We start from the raw sequence: 21,995 nt of genomic DNA on the forward strand, positions 1-21,995 counted from the left end.
TGCATGAGCATTCCCCAGATGGAGGCCAGTTGATCAGGTGGTTAACAGATGAAGAATTTCTGCCATATGATCATGACTCATCTGCTGAAGAAGACGTTGGAGGGCCATCATTTGTCGGAAGGGAAGCTAAATAACTATTTAGATGATGCCCCCTCATCATGCATTCTTTTATTCTACTAACTTTTATTCTATCCCTCATGTTCTCTCAGTTTTTAATTGACTTGACTATACAAGTCTTCAAGTTTTCATGTTTCCTTCAATACAGTTTTACAAGTCCTTTGCACATCATAATTTGTTCATGCATCCCCACAAGTCATCCTGTTTTGTTCCATTCTCCAAAGCCAGTAGTTAGTATTCACTGGTACTCTAATGTTACATGAAATCTAGTGACCCGGTCCTTCTGCCTTTGCTCTGAGAATAGCATGTTTTCAAAATCACGCCAAACCTCAATGACTTTGTCAGTGGCCTGCCAATGATTCATATACACAGTACGTATTTGGTTGATGCCCACCCTCTTTGCACGCAGATTGTGCAGATGCACACATGTTTCAATAAGGTCACCCCGGGCCTCTTTGTCCAATATATCAAGTGGAACACAGAGACAGCCAAATGTGCCTTGTGTTACAGTAACATGAGCGTTACACATCATTTCATTCTTCAGACTTGTCTAGACCTGGACCATGGTTACAACTATTCTATTTTCATCTCTTTTCTTGATCCCATTGTTCTGAAATGCAAGAAGCTCTTGCTTCTTCCCCTAGATCACAGAAGCCATGGCGTCTCCCGAACCCTATGCCCTATCCACTGTTTCGGTTCCCTTATTGATGGGGATTCCCCATGCCCTTTACCCTTACTGTTCAACCAGTACTTCTTACCCCTTTTTACTTATGACTCACACAACCCTTGACCCTTACCACTGACTCGGTATTGCCTCTGCTTACCCTGTACCCTTACCGCTCCACCGGTATATCACCCTTATGTATATATATCTCACTTGTACTGTAGACAGATTCTCTAACTTGAATCTACTCGGTTCTCATCTGATACTTGTCATTGGGTCTGAACTTCTCTTGTCTAAGAGAACTCCCTCTGTACACAGAACCATCTTCTCTTGAGATGATACTCTTGAGTTGAACTCCATCTCTTGGATCGTATCCTCAAGAAGCTCCAATTGACTCTACACAAGTAAGGGCCTCAACCCTTACTTAGACTTAGCTCAGGCAAGCTCCTTGCTGGGCTAGCGCCAAAGGCCACACTTTGAACACCCCTTGCGGGTTTAGCGCCGCCAGATCTCATCCGAGAGGTTTCATGTAACACCTTGGAGGCCTCACATACCCCATTCAGCCATCTGTCGGTATGAAAGTAATTCATCATTGAATGCCATGCATTCCTCTATGTCCGCTGCTGAGCCTCATACAGTTTGACCCTGTTTGAGAGGTGCACAGATGCGGCCATCAATGTCGTTGCTTCCATGGGGGAAGGCAGTGTCAGCCACAATATAGTAGCCTGCAGGAGTGTGATCTCGAAGGGTGGCATAAATTTCCTTCGCAATGCGAGAGTCGTGCCAGCTCCCTGGTGCATTTGTCCTTGCTGCTATGATTATGCCTGAGATACATGTCATTAGTAGAAGTTTGTTTAAAGATAAACGAGGCTTACCTTGTGATGAAAATGCAAGAACCAAACTGATAAAATGCTCTGACAACCAGCCATTGAACATGGCATTTTCGATATCAATGTCGTCTGATGTTTGCACAGGAAGTTTCAAGCCATCTATGCTACCAAAGGCCCCTTGAAGTCACGCATGACGCACCACCACAAGAGCGCTGCATTCCTCAAACTCGTCTCCATGCAACCAACAGATCTTGGCATTAGCCATGTTGCACAGAGTGAGGAGGAGTATGCACAGGCCAAATGAAAGGTACCATGAAAGTGTTGTCGGGATGAGTGAGAAAATCTGTTGCAGACTAATTTGATGCATTGTGGAGTTTAGGTAGTACAATATGAGGCCGAGGGCACCTCCAGCATCAAGAGATCGATGTTTGACATGAGGATTGGCATACTGACTGATGTCGTCACGAGGAATGGGTGTATGATACCAATGTTTTGCAAAGCCAGATGCTAGTATGAAGGCGAATGTTTCCATGTCAAAGCCCATGGTTGTAATGAAGGCTCGATCATTCTGGCTTGCAAATAAAGCTTGCCACAGGGTACTCATCTGTGGATTTGGAAGGAGCTGTGCATGGAAAAGGTATTGTTGTTGTGGTTGACGTCTGTCAATGCGTTCTTGTCGAGTCAGCTCGGTTCCCACCAGTACAGTAGCTGCAACAAGGAGTGCAGATTCTTCTTCATCAATTGCTTCCATCTCTATCTTGTTTTGCAGCACTTGATACTGATATATGATATCATCCATGATATTCCATTGACCTATGGTTTGGTTTTTCATATAGAATATCTTATTGGGTAATTTGGAAATTGTTTTTCAAAGTCCGGTATATGATAGTCCGCACTATTTTGTCTATGGGAAGTCATCCAATATGTAGAGTAGGATGGACATGTATATTATATAGACGGGTGGGCTGATGTAGTGACCTTATTATCTAGACAGGTGGGCCAAAGGAGCAGTTTATTATATATCATATAGACAGGTGGGCCAATGTAGTGGTATTATTATATAGACGGGTGGGCCGAGGTAGTAGTATATTATATAGACAGGTGGGCTGGGGGAGCAGTTTATCATATATCTGTCATATACCTGATCCGACCACTCCAATATTAATATCCACTCCGCTCTCCGACCACCTCCGCTCCATCCATCCTCCGCTCTGTCCAATCACAGTCTGCATTCCGCTTCTACGCTTCTGCTTGACCACCCGACCAGTCCCCTTCCATAATGTCTCCATTCAACTGGAACCTCTTTCCCCTTTTAGATATATACTTTCCCCTTCGGTACATAGACCCTTACTTCCGGATCACCAGTAATTCTTCTTACCGCTCTATCGCTGATCCGACGCATACATATTGATATCCGCTCCGACTTATGTCTTTGCCTGTGTAAGTACTTACAAATTATATCCTTGGTACATAGCTTTACAACATAGTTATCCTGATCACTGCCTCATACTTAGAAGTATATAACATATCCTGTACTTAGATATTTTCCCCAGTCTTAATATTACTTGTCTTCTTGCAGTTACTACTTGTGAGAATTCTCAATAGGACCTTGCCTCCTCTGGACACAAGTTTCACCTTGTTGTCACCTCCGACCCTCCACTCCGACTTAGAGCTGCGCTCTAAGTCTTCTCTTTTCCTCTCCGCTCCTATCCAGCATTCCCCCTGCTCCTCTCTACCTTCTACACTATCCCCCACCTTCTCCACTCCACTCCTAGTCGGTCCACCGCTAGCAGCTCTTACCCTCCGACACTCAAAGTGGACCTAAGCGGTCCACTCGTCCTACCATCGGACAATGTCGGACCCGCTCCAAATTCAGGGCACGTACTTGGCCAAGGGCACAGCGCAAGAGCTGACCAAGCCCCAACCCCTCTGCTTCCTGAGCCAGCACGGTATCTAACAATATCATATTGACAGGTGGGCTGAGGTAGGGTATATTACATAGACAGGTGGGCTGAGGTAGGGGGTATATTATGTAGACGGGTGAGCCGAGGTAGTAGTATATTGTGTAGATGGGTGGGCCGACTCAGGGGGTATATCATGTAGACAGGTGGGCCGAGGTAATTGTTATCATATAAAGGGGTGGGCTGAGAGAGCGATTCATTAGATATCATATAGATGGGTGGGCCAAGGTAGTTGGATATCACATATACCAGTGGGCCCAGATACATATCATATAGACGTATGGGCCGAGGTAGTAGTATATTATATAGACGGGTGGGCCGAGATGGTTGATATCATATAGACGGGTGGGCCCAGAAGAATGAGTGTTATAAACATCAGTGGGCTGAGATAGTTGGATAACATACTAATCAGTGTGCTGATGTAGGCACCAGTACATACCCACTGTATGAGTGCATACACCTATCATCGACCACTGAAATGAGAAACATGAAACCCTGAATACAACATTTCGTAAATTAGACAAATCACCAAGTACCTAATACCGAGTACCGAGTTCCGGGTAACTAATATGGACGTCTGGGTAACATCTATCAAGGAATTGAACAAATCACCAAGTACCGAGTTCCAGGCACTGAGTTCTGGGCATTGAGTGCCAACTACTGAGTTCTGGGCACCGAGTACTGAGTTCCGAGTTCTGGGCATTGAGTGCAAAATACTGAGTTCTGGGCACCAAGTACCGAGTTCTGAGTTCTGGGCATTGAGTGCCAAATACCGAGTTCCAGGCACTGAGTACTGAGTTCCGAGTTCTGGGCATTGAGTGCCAAATACCAAGTTCCAGTGTGGGAACGTCCCCACTGTAGGCCTGTATCCCATATAATTCCCATGCCTTCCCACCATTTTCCCGTGCGTTCTGCTACCATCCAGCTATCCATCCGCATCTTCCCCGAGCTGTCCACTACATGGAACCAAGCGGAACCAAGCGGAACCCAGCGGAACAATCGTGTACCACACGCATCATATCCTTTTAGCCTTTGGAACATCCTCCTCCGTCCTGTCCTTGTCCTTCCATCCTTGCTGGTGAGTACTAGCTACGTTCCCCGTGTTACTAACATGTTCCTATCTCATTTCCCATGTGTTACAGTACTTGTATGGATCCTTCCGCTACTCAGGACCAATTCCTTATCTCACAGCCTCACCCGTCTGTAGCATAGCACATTTCGGAACCCCTTCCTATATAGGTAGCAATAGATGGGATCTTAGTTTTTTACCTTCTGATAGACTCGACTCCACTTCCACTTACAGAGTACTTCCCAGTACTCCACTCACTGTCTAAAATACCTTCCCGAATCTATTCCTGATCACATTGCATCGTTCCTGCCCCCGTGAGTTCCGCTTGAAATGCCCAACATCGGATCTGACGACTCGGAGCAAGTACCAGACACAAGCCTGGTCCAACTTTGCCCAATCATCCTCCTGCAGGCTCGTAGTTTCTTTTCCCTCCGTTTGTTCCCCAGTAGTTCTGTTTGTTCCCCATTTGTTCTGTTGTTCCGTGTTGTTCCGTTAGTTCTGCTCGTCACGCATTAGTTCCGCTTGTCGGGAACCTTCCGCCATCTTTGTGTTCCCAGTCCTAGTAGGACCGTAAACCCTTCGGGTCACTAGACAGAGTCTAGTCTTTGTTTCCTCGCACTTATTTGAGGACTCACTACCCAGTAGCAATCCCCTCCGGGACGGAGTATAAGTCTCGCACCCTTTGTTAGACTTTCTGAATCCACCCAGAGTCTATTTTCCTACACACACTGGGCGCACCGAGTTCCGGGCATAGAGTACCAAGTGCTGAAACCCGGCACTCAACACTTGGTACTTGGTGATTTGTTCAATTTACAAAATGTTTATTTATGTCTGTTTTTCGGTGCTCGATGCCCGGAACTCGGTATTGGCACTCGCATGCCTGAACTCGGAATGCGTACTCAGTGCCCAGAACTCGGTATTTGGCACTTGATGCCAGAACTTGGACTTGGTAACTCGGTACTCAGTGCCTGGAACTCGGTAGTTGATACTCGATGCCCAGAACTCAGAACTCAGTACTCTGTACTCGGTACTGGTGATGTGTTCAATTTACAAAATACCTGGAGCTGATATTAGTACCTGGACGCGTTAGATGTTAACCGGACATCAGTATAGTCACCTGGAACTCGATGATTCCTTCTTTGGGTATGCCAGAGGTACAATGCATTTCAACAACATTTACAGAAATCTAACTACCAATTATGTAGACATTTCAACCTACCCAGATGACCCTCATCACCACCTTCAACTTAAACCTTGACCTCAACATCCATGTCATCAGCAGAATTGTATTCCAGGACAAGGTTGCATGGATCATCCGGCACCAAAATGTCTCTGGCAGTTGGGGGAGTAGGTGATGGGTCTGGGGCTGGTTGAACCTTGGCTTGGCTCAAATGTGAGACCATCGATGGCAGAGGGATCCTCAATTTTCGAGGGTGTGGGCTCCATCACTGCGATTGAAAGATCAATGAGAGGAGGGAGTGCGGATTGGGAGGGTGACGTTGTTCCAGTGACAGATTGATCAAGCAACAAAGACATTGCAATTGCCGGAGTAGTGGGAAGGGGAAATGAGGGATGGTGTTCCATGGTTTCGCATCAAAGGCTCTCATGGAGCCTGCTGAGGGTATCGATATGTCTGCCCTTCTTGGCAACAAGATCCTCAAGAGCCTTGATGCATCTGGCACTATCGCAAATACTGATTGCCATGGAATGGAGGTCCGGCATGGGGACATCGAGAGCCGCACGAGGCACACGGGCACTCGAAGATGCAATCACTACAAACTAATAAGATAAGATGATGATGAGAAATTTGAAAGACTTACGAGCTGGTGCAGGTGAGGGTGTAGGTGGTGGGGTGGGTGCCTTGACAGCAGTTATTGTTTTGCTGCGACCACGCATCTTAGGCGCGGTCAGAGCAGACCCACTGGCAGTTCCAGTAGCACCGGCACCAGTAGCTCCGGCTACACCACGAGATTGGCTGCAGGTCTGGGCCTTTGGTTGGGAGGTGGACAGACCTTTGGAAGGTGGACGGGACCTGGCCTTCCGGGTGGTCGACTTACCCCGTGATCGTTTTAGTGGACTTCTGAGGGTGATGGAAAAACACTTTACCTTCTTTGTGTTGCAGAAAACACAGGAGAGAAGGCCTTTCCCAGTCCTCTTGTTGAACTGGGTTGTGCAGGGCAACTCCGCATTGTTGCAAGCCCAGCATGGGTTGTTCTGTTTGTTCAGTGAGTTGAAGGTTGCTGTCATATCCTGTACCTCCGGACCCGGAATTCCGGATCTACTTCATTGAAGTCCAGTCCTCTGTCTTACTATTCTGCCCGGCGCTTCGCCTTCATCTCCGCACTCACCCCTAACTCCTTTTAGATTAGCTATTGCTCCGGTTACCGGTTATGTCCTATTCCGCTATGCTTACTGATCCGTCCATTCTTACTTCATTTCCAACTTCACTGCGTTGATCTGTTATACTTACTAATAGACTTTCCACATGCTTCGTACATAGCCCTTACCTTTGCTGACTGATTTACTTACAAGATACCTACAGTATATAAACCCCTGTAATACTCCGGAACTCCTCAGTTTGAATATCATCTTAGTTCTGCTCATTCCTGCAATCTCCGGACTTGAGTCTCATCTCTTGTCCACCTCCGAGTCTTAGGGGTTAAACCTTAGGACTACTTCTCTGGCTCTACCTTAGGGTAGTCTAACCTCTGTTCAGTTTCTACTCCGGACTTCTGTAGTAGCCTTACTTTGTCCCCCGTATAAACCTTCCGGAGTTCTGCCGAACTCCACTGACACTAAGTCCTCCGGAACTCCCCGGACTTCCGTCGGACTTCCCCTCTGTCCCCTGGAAATTAAAGGGCACGTACTCGGGTAAGGGGCGCAGCACACGAGCTGAAGCCGAAGCCCTTTGAGTAACCTCTCCCTTGAGCACAACCTTAACAGATGCCCAATGAATTTTCAAAGTACTCATGGGTCCGGGAATGAGAATGTCATCTGTATCAATGACAGTTGGCGGCATGTCGAGGGTGACCGCAGGGGTGGACGTCGAGTCCAAGTACTTGATGACCTCCAGACGGCTTCCAGCAGGGCCATTGATGACAGTTGGTGCCACCACTGGGGTGACCACAGGGGTGTTGGACATCGAGTCCGTGTGCCCAGCGACGTCTGCACGCTTTCTGGCAATTACCTGATGAAGGTAAGGATGACAGGGAGTGATCTGGGCATAAATTGGACATACCTTCGCAGGGCCAAAAGGTGCCTTCTTGGGGATCCGGGGCGAGACTGAGGTGAGACGATGAAGTAAGACGACCAGCCCTCCTTGGGCAGCCAGCTGCAAAATAATGAGTGAACGAAAAAAAAACGGAATGACATACCTTCTCCTGATGTTTGTCCTCGGACTCCACAAACTCGGCTGACTTCACAACACAACCTGACTTTGCCCTCTTGTGACTCTTCATCGTGGATTTCAGCGGTTGGGAGGAGGGTCCCAAAATCAGGGGCAATTTCCTCTTCCTACTCCCATCCGCCTCAGGTTCCGGGTCAGCATCTAATGCCTTACCCTTACCCTTATCCTTACGCTTCCCCTGGGACTCGTTGGTAGTGCCGGACGATGGGCTGGCAATGCTGCCAGTGATGGCAGGTGGGGAGGGAAGGTCGACCGTGACAGTGTCAGGGGATTTGGGGGCATCAACAGGAAGATCGAACGTCCGGTTGCCTAAAGCCTCCCATGCGGAGACCTTGTGGCACCAGCTGTGCTTCTGGAGGCGCTTATTGTTATGGCCGATGCTGCACCAGTCAGGTGAATCCTGGGGGGACATCTGCCGAATGTGAAGTAACTCCTTGGAGCAGGACAAGACTATGCCTGGAATGCAAGGTGCATCCTCATGGTCCCAGACAGTCTTAGCCTGCTCAGACATTAGAGAAAACAAAAACAAAAAAAGGAAAAACCACATACCACCAGTTCAGTGACTTGTGCTTTCAGAGCCAAGTGGCTGTTGCTGGGTGGGAGCAGCCGAGCCGCGCGGACAATGTCAACAATCTGCCTAGTGATTGCCTTAAGTTTGGCAAAAGAGGTTTCAGCTGCAGTGGACATGTTGAATGATGAGAAAGATGTGTAAATCTTTGAATCAGATGTGAAAATGATGAAGTTTTAGAGGGAAAACAGGCAGTTGAACGACCATGTAAAACTTTGTTGATTTGTTTGGCTTTGTTTGGCGATGGTTCAACTTTCGGAAGTTGCTGGACTTCAGTTGAACTTCAAGTACACAATCAATTATTGGTACATCTGTCCCTCAACATGAATTCACATCCAACAGTCAGATTTAACAATCCTCTGGTGACCGAGCATTATTCAATGGACGTAGATGATTCAACACAGTCCTGTACATCAACAGGTAAGATCTATTTGTACTATGCCTTATCTATGTATTTATCTTACATGCCTTAGATGATTTATACCTTGGGCCGGATGATGATATAGAAGATGATTCCATGTCATCCAGTGGTCTGGGCATGTTGGCTGCAATCCCCGGTACATTTATCACTTAGATATTCACATACTACAGTGACCAAACTCCGTCTTAGACGGGCCAGCCGAGGGACATAATACACCATCTTAGACGGGTTAGCGGACCATGGGCCAATGTAATAATATCCTCATTGAAGATGGGTGGGCCGAGAGGCAAATTATTCCCGATGGAGATGGGTGGGCCCATCTAGGTAATATCTAGAGTAGAATACAGTAGATGAGTTGGCTGAGGGAGATGGATCATAAAGATGAGTGGGCTGAGGTATTAGTATATTATATGGACGGATGGGCCGAAGTGGATGTGAATCATATGGATGGATGTGGCAAGATAGATGTATCATATAGACGGATGGGCCGAGGTAGATGTGGGCCGAGAGAGATGCATATCATATGGATGGATGGGCTGAGGGAGATGAATCTCATATGTACCGATGGGCCAAGGGAGGGATATATCATATGTACCGATGGGCTGAGATCGATGTATATTGTATATGGGTGGGCCAAGGTAAGACATATATAATATAGACGGATGGGCCAAGATAGATGGATCTCATATGTATATGAGATGAACGGGTGGGCCGAGGTGAATGAATATCTTATACACCGGTAGGCCGAGGTGGATATGTAAAGTATGTATGGGTGGACCGAGATGAATGAATGCTGTGAGGATGGATGGGTTGAAGTGGTGGTAAATCAGACCAATCAGTTAGATGATGTAGGTGCATCAATGATTATTGAGCATGGAGGATCGAGGAGCAAGAACCGTCATATAAATGAGTATTGAGTATGGCAAACGGAGCACCAAGTACCGAGTCCTGAGTACCGAGGATCGGGGATGGCGAACCGGGCAGTGAGGATCAAGTACTGAAGGACCGAATACCGAGGATCAAGGGTGGCAAACCGCAAGTACCGAGTATGGCCAATGGAGTACCGTGTACTGAATACTAAGTACTGAGGATTGGAGATGGCAAACCGCGGAGTGAGGATCAAGTCCCGAGGGTTGAGTACCAAGAGCTGAGAACCGAGCACTGAGGATCGAGGATGGCGAATCGCGACCTGGGTGTGGAGTTCTGAGAAATGAGTACTGAGTACCGAGGGCTGGGGATGGTGACCCAGGCACCGAGTATCGAGTACCGAGGATTGAGGACTGAGGGCTGACAACTGAGTGCTGAGGATCGGGGATATTGAACCGGGCAGCGAGGATCAAGTAGCGAGGGTCGAGTACTGAGAACTGAGTACCGGGTACCGAGGGTTGGGGATTGCGAGCCGGTCACCGAGTGTCAAGTACCGAGTACATGTACCAAGGGCCGAACCAGGTACTGAGTACCGAGAACTGAGTACTGGTACAAAGGGTTGGGGATTGTGAACCGGTCACCCAGTATCAAGTACCGAGAGCTGAACCAACTACTGAGGTATTGAGGTCGGAGAGCCGAGGATCAAAAGCTGAAAGGCAAAGACTGAGTTCCGAGCACTGAGATGCTCGGGACTCGGAGAGCTGAGGATTGAAAGCTGAAAGGCAAAGACCGAGTACCAAGCACCAAGATGCTTGGGACTTGGAGAGCCGAGGATTGAAAGCGGAAAGGCAAAGACCGAGTACCGAGCACCGAGATGCTCGGGACTCGGTCCTTGGGACTCTTTGTTACATGCGCGGGGCTCAGAGGTTTGCATAATGTTGGGTATGCGGTACTGATTGTTGAGTACTCTACAATTCTATGGTACAAACAATTCATAGTATTCACACTATAGTACAATGGATCATGGTATATCTACATTTGCATCGTGGCGTCCTGCTCATCACTGGAATCATATTCCGGAAGGAGGTTGAGGGGCGACCCACACTCAACAATCTCAGCGACGCCTGGGCCATCCTCAGGAGTCTCCAAAGGGCTGGGGTGCATTTCCAGGGGGCCGTCTGCGGGAGTCTCCAAAGGGCTGGGGTGCATTTCCGGGGGGCCCGGAAGTGCGAAGGCCAATGCGAAGGTGGAGGCGCCATCATCGGCCAGGCTGTGAACTGCATCGACAGGAACTGTCGATGCAATGGCAGGAGCAGGGTCCAACACCGCTTCAGTCTGAGAGGGTGGGATTGTTGGCTCCATTACCAGGGCAACAATGGTGGAGGATTCCTCACCTGTCGAGTTGGTGCTGAAGTCGATGAGCGGCAAGGGTGCCAAGTGCACATGGGACTGCGACCCAGGAGCGGCTTGATCAAGGAGTAGAGATGAAGTTGCAGCGGGAGGAGAATGCAGGAGGGGGAATGACAGATGTTGCTGCATGATCTGACATCGAAGGCTCTCATGCAGCCTTCGGAGTGTATCGATTGTGCTCTCCTGTTCAGAGGCACGAGCCTCCAGAGCTGTGATGCAATTCGCGCTCTCATGAATTGTGATCGACATCCAGTGGAGGTCTGGGATCGGGAGGTCCTGGGATGCATGGGGGGCAGCTGAACTCAATGATGCAATGACTGGAATCAAATCAATAACGGTAAATGTTTCATCAATTGAATTGACTTACCAGCTGCAGGGGGGATGGGCATTGTCGCCGAGCCCGAGGGCTTGCTTCGGCCCCGGGACCGTGGCTTGGGTGGGATGCCCTGAGGCTCACTTGGAGCTACCGACGGCCCCTGGGATTGGCTTCGGGTCCACACTGCTGACTGGGAGGTTGATGGGCCTGTCAAGGAGGCCCTCGAGCACTCGGTAGACCGTCCTCAAGTGGTGGAGGCTAGGGACCCGAGACGTGCCGAGATGCACTTGACCTTCTTCGTCGTGCACAGGACACATGACATAAGGGCCATGCCCTTCCGCTTATTGAACCTGGTGGTGCACAGCAGCTCATACTGCGTGCAACACCTGCATGGGTTGTTCTGTGGGGGATGGTCAGTCAGTTGGGACAGCGAAATATATCTTTATGGGACTCACCGGTCCCAGAATGAGAATGGCCCCAGCGTCCACAACTGGGGCCACATCCCTCGGGCTCTCGGAAGTCGCTTGAGATGACTCGGGGATGTCAGGGCGCATGAGCGGAGGTGTCTGCTGAATGTTAGATTTGGGGACCCGAGGTAAGCAGTCTAGCTTACCGTTCCAGGGCCGAAGGGGGCCTTCTTCAGAGAGCCCAGGGATCAGGGAGGCCCAGAGGGCCTTGATGGTTGGGCGGGGGAAACCCGCTGAGTGACAATCACCGATGGTGTGTCTGAGCGGGGCTACACCACTGCATGAGTGAACATCAACATAGAAAAAACAAAACATACCTTCAAGGACCCGTCCTCTTCCTCCTCCTCGTCCGATGAATCCACCGATTCCCTCAATTTCCATTCCTGCCCCAACTTTCCCCTCTTCGGCATCTTCATCGCCAACTTTGGGACCGGCTTCGACATTCAGGAAAAAGGCCGCTTCCTGTGTGGCTTCTCCTGCTCATCCTTCGGCTTTTCACTCTCCTTCTCCTTCTCCGGCTCCACTTCCCTCACCTTCCCTTTCCCCTTCTCCAAAGCATCACCATCCACGCTTGTTGAGGGACCGGGAGCATTGTTGGTGTCACCACCATCGACCTCGTGTGCAAGATCGAATGAGTGGTCGCCCAAGGCTTGCCAGGTGAGGGCCTTGCTGCGCCAGCTGTGCCGCATGAGTTGAGGGTTGTCATGGCCGATGCTCCGCCAGTTCGGGGCCTCCTGCGGAGAACAGTTGCGAGTCCGGATGAACTCCCGTGAACAAAACAAGACAAGACCGGGAAGGCATATTGAGTTGCCATGATCCCGGACTGCCCTTGCCTGATAGAAGATGAGCAATCATGTATAATATGTGTTTGATATCATATACGCACCACTAATTCACTTGCCTGGGTCGCCAGAGCGAAGTGACTTGGACCAGGGGGAATTTGTCGGGCAGTGCGGACGATCGCGAGAAGTTGGCCAGTGATCTCCTTGAGATTGGCCATGGACTTGTCGGCTTGGTTGGACATCAAGGATGAATGTATCAATAATAAAAGTTATGAAATTTAGTGACAGCTGGCAAGGAAGCAGTTTACAAAGACACAAGTCAATTGAACTTTGGTCAATAAATATTTCATTGTTGTGGATTATTTGCACAATGTTCACATTTCAGGAGTTTGCAAATAATCCACTCATTTCAAGGATCAAATTGTGAGATCTGTGGATCAGTTAGACCATCAAGCCCAATGCACTCTCACCCCACAGTGCAATTCACGGAACCACCGGTGACTGACATCATCGAAATGGACATCGACAATGGTGGTCAAGCACAATCGTCGACAAGCTTGACAGATCCGTGGATGGGAGAGGAACGGCCGATGTTCGGTAAGATGTCTTCCTACATGCTTCCATTTGTTAACACATGCAATCAGATGACTTGTATCTTGGGCCGGACGATGAGGTGGAGTACGAATCCATGCCCCCGCACATCAGTCGGGAGCTATATCTCAGCCTGGAAGACGACTTTGATGGTAGGATTGGTGCGCCCGAGCTGTCCCACCATGTGAGTAGTGATCCCCCGGGCCAAGCCATCAGTCTGGCACTGTACCTTGGGCCAGAAGAGATGTCCGATGAACCCATGGAATATTGTAAGTGCTTCGTGACACTAGGAATTCCTTACCTGATTCACTCCATCAGTGAATCCACCCAATGCCGACTGCCTTCCGGCACCTCCAGCACTCAACAACGAAGAGCTCCAAGCTATGGTTCAGGAGTTCCGGCCTTTTGGGTCATATCATGATGTCGGATGTAAGTATTAATTGCAGGTCTATGTCAGCATGTCGTTCTCATTGCTATCGTAGTGCAGAATCTTGAAGCCCGACTGGCCAACTTCACAACTACTCACAGAAACCTTCCTGACCCGTCCATACCGCAGCTCCTGGAGGCAGAGTGACCATTTCGAACTGCTTGGGCGGAGACATCCAACAAGCTGGCACGGGCCAATTGGGAGCTTCGAAGGATGCAGAGGGCCGAGCAGGCGAGCATCAAAATGCTCAAAGTAGTAGATTCACTGATTCAACGGTTCGAGACCCAAATTCACCAGGGTCAAAGTAGGATACCCGAAGATGTAGATAGCACATGACCATAATCCTCATATTAGTATACAATCATCATATGTGACTTCCACCAGACACATGGAATAGGAGATTCCCTTTGACTTTGCAACCGGGCACAATTGACTAAAAATACTTCGACCGACAACTGAGATCTCCATTCTCTGCATTGAAGAGTGATCGTCGAGCATCGGTTACCGAGTACCGATGCCCAAGCCCTAACGATCACAAAAACAACTGTTGATGATGAAGTCCTGTATGCCGATTGCCGACTGCCGACCAATGTCCACCTACCAGCAAGGCATTTGGCATTTGGCCCTTTGCACTCGACAGCTGATCGTCAGCATCCAGTCGTCGGCAGTCGATCATTGGGCTTCGGCAGTCGATCGTTGGTCGTCAGCAATTTGGTGTTTGGCCCTATGCAGATCGACTGCTGAGGGCCAAGGACCTCTGACCGAATACCAATGGCCAATTGCCAACGACCGAGTGCCGACGGCCAAGTACCGACGGCCAATTGCCGACGACCGACTATCGATTGCCAGCGACCGACTATCGACTGCTGATGACCAGACATCGGCAGTCGATTGTTGGTCGTCGGCAATCGGCCGTCGGTCGTCGGTAATCGGTAATCAGCCATTGGTATTTGGTCGGAAGTCCTTTGTCCTTGGCAGTCAATCATCAATACATAGTCTTCAGCAGTTGATATTTGGTGTTCGGTCTTCGGCAGTCAGTGGTCAGTAATAGGCCACTGGTATTCGATCGGCGGTTCTAAGTCGTCAGCAATCATTCATCAGTACTCGGTCATCTGCATTGATGGTTGATGATCTGTGTATTGCACAGACTACATGGTCATTGTCCTTGATACTCAGTACTCTCGGAGGATTCGGCTGACTACACTGACATGATGTGGTATGATGCAGTTACTTCCCTGCCCTCGCTCTAGTGACTCTCCTAGGAATATCTAATGACTTTTCCATGGTCTTACTTTGAGTTCTGCTCGGAGGTCCCACAATCACCTTTTTCTGTCGCTGGATTCCCTTTGGCACCGGGGACACATGTGTCTCCTCCTCAGTTGTAGCTTCGTTTTGACGGTTGACTCCTCGGTTTGCACGAGTCAACCCCGTGAGGAGATCACCCATCTGTGACCCCAGCAGTGGACGAGCAGCCTGTTGCACTGGCCTTGCCGGCCTCACCGGGTGAGGCTTTGGAAGCGGGTGTTGCACTCCTTGCCTGATGTTCCAGGCTGATAGCGGTCCTGGCGCTACCCGAACCCCCTTATGGACGGTTCTAGCACTGTCCTCATCCGTGCCAGAGTCATCATCCCCCGGACTATCATCCTCCGATGACACTCGGTTGTTTTCGGAGAGCCGGTGGGCATTGGCAGCAAGGGCATGGTGCAGCCGACCATCGATCTCGGATTCCGTTGATGAATCCTGTGGCCTCCTGATCATGATGCCCCAGTGAGGGATGCAAGCATGAGACTCGTCGGACGATGACTCGTCTGATCCCCCGGTCGAGACTGGTTTCATCATGTTGCCAACTTTGTTCTTCCATGCTTTGAACAGGAAGATCGGATCATCACCATTCTCCTGGCGAGCATACCAGAAGTTCAGCAAGGCTGTTGCATCAGAGTTTTGCAACTTTGAAGGGTCCTTCAAATGCACCCCGCTCAGAAGATACATCAGTGATACAACGGCATCCTCACATTCTACAATGGCGCTCCAAGGGACGACGGCCTTGTCAATGCCAGAACAGAGTCCTGGTCACATCCGGTCAACCGATTCTCGCAGGATGTTGCCACTGCAAACTCACGATGGTGTGTTGTAAGAAACGCCCTCACTATTGCCTTCTTCTCCTCGAGCTTTGTTTGCACGGTGTCCGGAAGTGAAGGGATGCCTTCCCCATTCATGTCCAGTTCGAAGGCCGGTTTCCTAGGTCTTTTTCGATGTTCCTTCTCCTGTCGTTCGCCATCCCTTGCCTCGGCACCTATCACAGGAACCATCAATGTCACCCTCCGCATCCCAATAGCTGTAACACTCACTGAACTGTGCTTGTGCATACTCCTGCCAAATTGGTTCGATATCCTCCCAGTCCTTTGTCTTCATGAAGCTGTCCCTGTCTCCCAATGCCTCATTATCATCGTGCCTACAGGAAATCTGTTGAGATATCAGGTCTAGGATAACATTTGCAATGCACTCACGTTCCGAATAGCACTTGGCCCTGCTCATTCTTCCAGGCAGACAATACAAACACTCTCATCCTGCATTGTCTCCACATCTCATTGGAGAAGTGCTCCATGTATGCGGGTCCCTTCTTACCGGCGACTTGTGCTTGAATCTCGGGAGGAGGAATGTTGTTGGACCATTTGTCGGCTGTTTCTTTCACCTTCTCCAACTCTTCATCAGACAATTCTTCCATCACCTTACAGACGGTTGCCTGGTAATACTTGAACATATCCGGAGCTCCTGGCTTCGCCCTGTATTCCGCCTCGATCCTCTTGAGCACATCATCTCTGTTCTGCTGATAGACCACCATCCTAGGGGTCCATTTCCTCCCATACTTTATCATGTCCTTCATTTCCTTCTTTTTCTTGTTGTTGAACAACCAGGTTTTATAGATCTGAGCGAACAACAAACAATCAGTGTTGAAAACATTAAGGTTTTAACCTGCATGGATGCATCACCTGCTTCCCCTTTTTTAATTGTCCATGGTCAAGCTTTGGAGCAAACAATCTTGCTGCTCGAGCTATGGCTGTGAATATTCCCGGTTTCTCGTGCCATTTTGTGGCAGTCCACTCAGGAAGGTAGTTTTTGAGTTCCAAGATCTCTTGTTCCGTGAGCTTTTGTCTCGGTTGTAAACATTGTCCGTGTCTTCTGTCTGAGAAGTGAATGGAATCCCCCAATCTAGCCATGGTAAAATGGAGTGCAGGATGCACATATGGGAGGCAACATTGAAGAAATAATTGTCCTGAGTTCAAATCTGAGCAAACCTTACATCTTGGTTCATCAATGAATTTCGGATGCACTGCCTTGCATCCAAATGAATTCGTAATAAGCCTACAACAAGACTGGATGACCCCATAATGGAATCACAAATTGTTTGACCTCCCTCAGCGAAACCTCGGCCAACAACATCAGAAGTAAGATGAAGATCACTCCATCGACCCCTGTGCAGAAATCATACAGGGTGGAAGCAAGGGGCAGGAAAGGTAGGAAGAGATGGGTCAAGGTCCCACTGGCTAGCGTGATGAAACATGCCAGCAGGTGCATGCCTCCATCCCCCCCCCGGAATCACCAATACTCGATCATGCTCAGGCTCCGCCTTTGTGGGAAGACATCGCCAATGATGTGTATGAGCTCAACGAAGGATCATTTGAGCCCTTGCACCTTCCGAAAACCATGGCAAGTTCATTGAAGATGTTGCACAGTCAATCGAAATGTGGCTGAATTAATTCAATGCAGAGTCAGAACGATTACCTTAGGCAATGGCTGCCAAAGCAGGAATCATATCTCCATCACCTCCTCGATCAAGAAGCTCCCCCAGCAAATAGGAGGTGCTCCATCTGTGATCAGGATGGGGTATACAAATGTCAAGATTGTCTTGGGGAGCCTCTGTATTGCACGGGCTGCTGCAGGAGTCGACATCGATGCAATCCCTTCCACTGGATCAGTCAGTGGAATGGTCAGTTCTTCGAGCAAAGTTGTCTCGCTCATGTCGGACTCGTGATACACATCAGTCATGAGGGAAAGCAATGTCCGGTTCTCATGGATAAGTGGGATTTGTTTCAAGAAGATGAATCCGATGATCACATCGAACCAGAAGATTTACCATCTGTCTCGGGCCCTGAGTTCCAGCCGAAGGACAATACCATGGTCATTGTCAACAGGTCCAGAGTCCACCAGCTCGAGGTGCGATGCTGCGGCTGTCCCGATGCAATGAGTCTGGACATTCAAATGTTTCGACACAGCTTGTTCGCTGCATCTTTCAACAGGCCGAAGACCTTGTTCACATTCAGCATTCTCGATGATTTTCTGCTGGACAACCTTGAATGTGGCACCTTGGCAATGAATTATTACAACAAGCTTCGGCGAATGACCTTGAGCACATTTCCACACCTCATGCCGGTAGGGGACAGTCTATACCTTCTAAGGATGTTTATACTCACAGGGGACGTGGGCAGGATCAATACCGAGAGCTCATGAGGGTCTCCCAGCAGTGGCGACACTTGAAGAACATGAAGTGGCATGGCTTTGGCCATCATTCCAACCACTGCGAGCCAGGGGACCTAGCATTGTTCTGCCCGGCATGCCCTCAGCCTGGCATTAATCTATCTCTGACGACAGAAGAATCACTTGATGAGTGAGTCTTCGTGAATATGCAATCAAGGATGAGGATATTAACAACTTCAAGCTGGAAATACACCAGGTCGTTCGTAATGGATGGGAACTTCAAAGTGGAACACCTGCATCCTATCAACCCGGATGATGAAGTATGGCTGTCCGATGGATTTGGATTTATGGTTGGAAAGGACAGGTACCAGAGGCATCTTGCAGTAGCTACCGATTCTTTGGAAAGGTCAAGCTGCAACAATCATTGAGCTGTCAATCAAGCAAATGCGGCTCGGCACAAGCTGGAGTCCACCGGGATCGGGGGGGTGGCCTGCGCCCGACACGGCTGTTTTGTTCCACACTCGATTGTAGATTTTCAGAAAGGCGAGAGGTCAGTGAAAATCACCATTCCATGGCCTGGAAGTAACCACGAATTGATTTCAGACAGATGAACATGGATTATGCCCTATGCGAGGCTGCATCATACAACATGAAAGGCATCACCAGGGCTGTCACCTTCTATGACATCAACTGTCAATACAACAAGTATCTTCGCACTCGGGTCGATTGAGGTCCATTCTTGATGATGGTTCCGGAGCTGACCATAGTTCCTGGAATCAGGCTTTGGCATATCCATGGACATCAGGACAGCTGCTATGTGAGATATGCGTCGAACTTCATCGAAGGCATAGGTCGCATCAATGGAGAGATCATGGAGACCCTGTGGGCCTCCCTCAACCTCATATCTCCTTCCACTCAGGGAATGTCGTCGCCACATAGAAAAGAATGTCTAGATTTTCAGATGAATGATTCCAATTTTTGCAAGATGATTTGCATGAAAAGGATGCTTTGCTGGAAATTCAAAGGGGCAAAGCATGGCATCGCCGAAAGTGGGAAGGCATTTGATAGACTCGATGAGGGGGCACCAGAAAGTTCAAAGACTGTGTGGTTGGCGAGTGAAAGGGTCGCGCAGTCGAGCAGAATACATGATCCCGCTGTAATGGACATATATGAGATCAATATCTGGAAGGGTGAGATCATTCCATGGACATCAAAGTGTTTGACCTTATGGCGCCTGCAGCACCAAGCAAGAAGGAGATTGAGCTGAGATTACTGGAGGAGAATGATGCTTGTCATGCATCACCTTCCCGCCGATCAGTCGCAACATGGATATCAATGGGATTGGCGATCGAAGAAGCTCAGATCGCATTGCTCATCGAGGTCCAGAGACTCGGACAAAGACCTACCGAGACCCAGAGATTAAACATCGCCCGTCAACGCGATTGGGTGCAGGGACAGATCGATGGATTTACTCAGTCCGCTCTCCTGCATTCTGGAGATGGATTCAATAGTGATGAAGATCCGGAGGACTTGAGTTGTGCAATTCTCGATGATCTTGACAATGGCCCAGATGAGTTCACCGAGACTCTCAATACCTACCGAAACACACCCGAGCTCACTGTCATCCCATTGCCATCCAATGTTGGGCTGGACCGACTCCAACACTGCTTAGCAGAGGATCTGATTCCGCTGGAGATGTCGCTTCATGAAGGACAGGCCAATGATGCCCTTCACAATCTCCGAATACACTTGTGCAACAAGGCAGTCCTTTTCCGAACCACCATTAGGCAGGCGAAGTCGCAAGCTTTGAAGACTCGGGCATGGTCCCAGGTGATGTCGGTTCAGCAGGCTGTGTCTCTGAATGCCAGTATATACAACAGGACAAGGAAGCAAATGATGAAACTTGGTCTGGGGCAGCACCAGCTTCAGAAATACCAAACCTCTGCTCCAAGAACAGCTCAAGATCAGCACTGCAGTCAGTGATCCAAATGCCTGAGGTCAGCGGAACGAGTCCCTTGCCTGGTTCTTGTCTCTCGACATCAATTTATCGGGGCCAAGTGAGTCGTGGAATGACAAATGTAAGTTCGGGCATACTTTCAAAATGCGGGGATGATCTGACCGAACTGGTGTGAAGTTTACTGAGTTCATTGGCTTCGGGCGAAGGCTCTGAGGGATCAATGGATTGAAGAACTTACGGTGGTGGAACTGGAGATGGACTGGACATGCAACTTCTTCTCATGCAAAGCAGCCCAATTGGATGCACATATGAGGGAGTCATCGGACAGCCAGCTTCAGGGTCATGCCTCCTACGTGGCAAGACAATCCCGAATGTACTCATTGCTTGCACAGGATGTGCAGGCTGCTTTTCAGGATCTTACGATGATGCCAATATATCCCGAAGATGAGTGAATATTAACCACTGCAAATTTCTAGCATACATCCTAGTAATGTGAATCATTGTGTGGCCCAGGGTTCGGTTGTGTCACGGGAATGATGGCGGAGTTTGAAAATGTCATCCATCCATCAGCTGCCCGTATATCTACACCCTGAACCACTGTCATTGTTATTGCCACTCATACTTTGATGCCCTGAACTACTGTTATTCTTATTTCCATTGTGTCTACTCTTCCATCAGACATGTCTGACTCACATCCAAGTGGTACATCGACTTCTGCCAGCCAAGATAGAGATCTTCCCTATCAGCCAATCACTCTCAGCACCGCAGATATCGCAGCTACATTGACAATGGCTGCATCACGTATCCGAGCATGTGTTGCTCAATATCAGAAAGAGGCAGCTGAGATGGATTTGCCGTGCGCACGAATCACCCATTTCAAAACTTGGCTTCAATGGGAGATCTTGGTGAGCAGTGAATGATGTCTATGTTGTAGTCAATTCTGACATCACCGACAGACCTTTGTGACACCGCTCCTGCAGTACTCAGCTGCACACAACATCATTTCGGTCATGCCAATCCCCATCACTCATCTGCTGCTCTTGATCCCGCAGCAAAGCTGGACCGAGGTTCCGGACCATGTCTTTGCAGCTCATCTGGGTCGGCTTCAAGATCGCGCAGCTCCCGGCAATCCCTCCCACATCATTCCAGACTATGATACTCCGTGGTGGATGGGGCACACCACCATTCCAAACGAACCTTGGCAATGGAATCGGGTCATGGAGTGTTGTGGATTCCACTATGAGCACTGGCTGGTAAGCACCGAGCACCATTTTAATTACAGTTGATGAATTGAAACATCCAGGGCGGTGTTGAGGAGGATGGTCTGATTCTTCCAGAGATGGTGGATCAAACCTCCATCCCATCTCTTATGGGACTTCGGTGGATTTGAGAACGATTGGTGACATTGATCGAAGAACAGCGGGAGGGCATCAGAGATAAGATGGGTGAGATACATATGTACACTGGTATCCTCACCCAATTGCAGCGAGCCAGGGGGGTGTGCAGCAATGGATTGCAGGAATGATTGGGATCCATAGGAAGGCTGTTATGCTTCAGCACGCCAGCATGTATATACCATAGACATATTCAAATGTACAGAATCACCGAGTCCCACATACAGAGTGAGCACCAAGGACCGACCTATCAGCACTTTTTACCAAGTACC

General features: G+C 49.1%; 5 protein-coding genes across 5 annotated transcripts; 3 read left to right on the forward strand and 2 right to left on the reverse strand.

Annotated features, from left to right (window-relative positions):
• Positions 1-9,934: 9,934 nt before the first annotated feature.
• On the reverse strand, positions 9,935-13,120 carry EDB91DRAFT_1087851 (uncharacterized protein; the record flags this gene model as incomplete). The annotated part of the gene is made up of 10 exons (XM_041316302.1): positions 9,935-10,239; positions 10,262-10,393; positions 10,458-10,573; positions 10,701-10,871; positions 10,940-11,630; positions 11,681-11,819; positions 12,085-12,365; positions 12,414-12,558; positions 12,630-12,929; positions 12,983-13,120. The coding sequence occupies 10 exons, from the start codon at positions 13,118-13,120 to the stop codon at positions 9,935-9,937; spliced, it is 2,418 nt and encodes an 805-aa protein (XP_041169994.1).
• A 216-nt stretch (positions 13,121-13,336) lies between these two features.
• Positions 13,337-14,043, forward strand: EDB91DRAFT_1087852 (uncharacterized protein; the record flags this gene model as incomplete). Its single annotated transcript, XM_041316303.1, has 4 exons — positions 13,337-13,475; positions 13,523-13,738; positions 13,788-13,898; positions 13,952-14,043. The coding sequence occupies 4 exons, from the start codon at positions 13,337-13,339 to the stop codon at positions 14,041-14,043; spliced, it is 558 nt and encodes a 185-aa protein (XP_041169995.1).
• A 1,080-nt stretch (positions 14,044-15,123) lies between these two features.
• Positions 15,124-17,114, reverse strand: EDB91DRAFT_1255701 (uncharacterized protein; the record flags this gene model as incomplete). Its single annotated transcript, XM_041324027.1, has 5 exons — positions 15,124-15,962; positions 16,016-16,189; positions 16,245-16,348; positions 16,404-16,822; positions 16,887-17,114. The coding sequence occupies 5 exons, from the start codon at positions 17,112-17,114 to the stop codon at positions 15,124-15,126; spliced, it is 1,764 nt and encodes a 587-aa protein (XP_041169996.1).
• A 233-nt stretch (positions 17,115-17,347) lies between these two features.
• EDB91DRAFT_1087854 (uncharacterized protein) lies at positions 17,348-20,781 on the forward strand (the record flags this gene model as incomplete). The annotated part of the gene is made up of 12 exons (XM_041316304.1): positions 17,348-17,466; positions 17,665-17,884; positions 17,947-18,089; positions 18,171-18,253; positions 18,286-18,562; positions 18,590-18,736; positions 18,904-18,922; positions 18,980-19,077; positions 19,153-19,562; positions 19,613-20,202; positions 20,253-20,429; positions 20,536-20,781. 12 exons carry the CDS (start codon positions 17,348-17,350, stop codon positions 20,779-20,781), a joined length of 2,529 nt encoding a protein of 842 aa, XP_041169997.1.
• Positions 20,782-21,009: 228 nt separating this feature from the next.
• Positions 21,010-21,719, forward strand: EDB91DRAFT_1255704 (uncharacterized protein; the record flags this gene model as incomplete). The annotated part of the gene is made up of 3 exons (XM_041324028.1): positions 21,010-21,234; positions 21,286-21,582; positions 21,633-21,719. The coding sequence occupies 3 exons, from the start codon at positions 21,010-21,012 to the stop codon at positions 21,717-21,719; spliced, it is 609 nt and encodes a 202-aa protein (XP_041169998.1).
• Between the last annotated feature and the right edge of the window lie 276 nt (positions 21,720-21,995).

Source organism: Suillus paluster, assembly GCF_016628075.1.
Source record: "Suillus paluster strain FC165 chromosome Unknown EDB91scaffold_151, whole genome shotgun sequence".
NCBI classification, from domain to species: domain Eukaryota; kingdom Fungi; phylum Basidiomycota; class Agaricomycetes; order Boletales; family Suillaceae; genus Suillus; species Suillus paluster.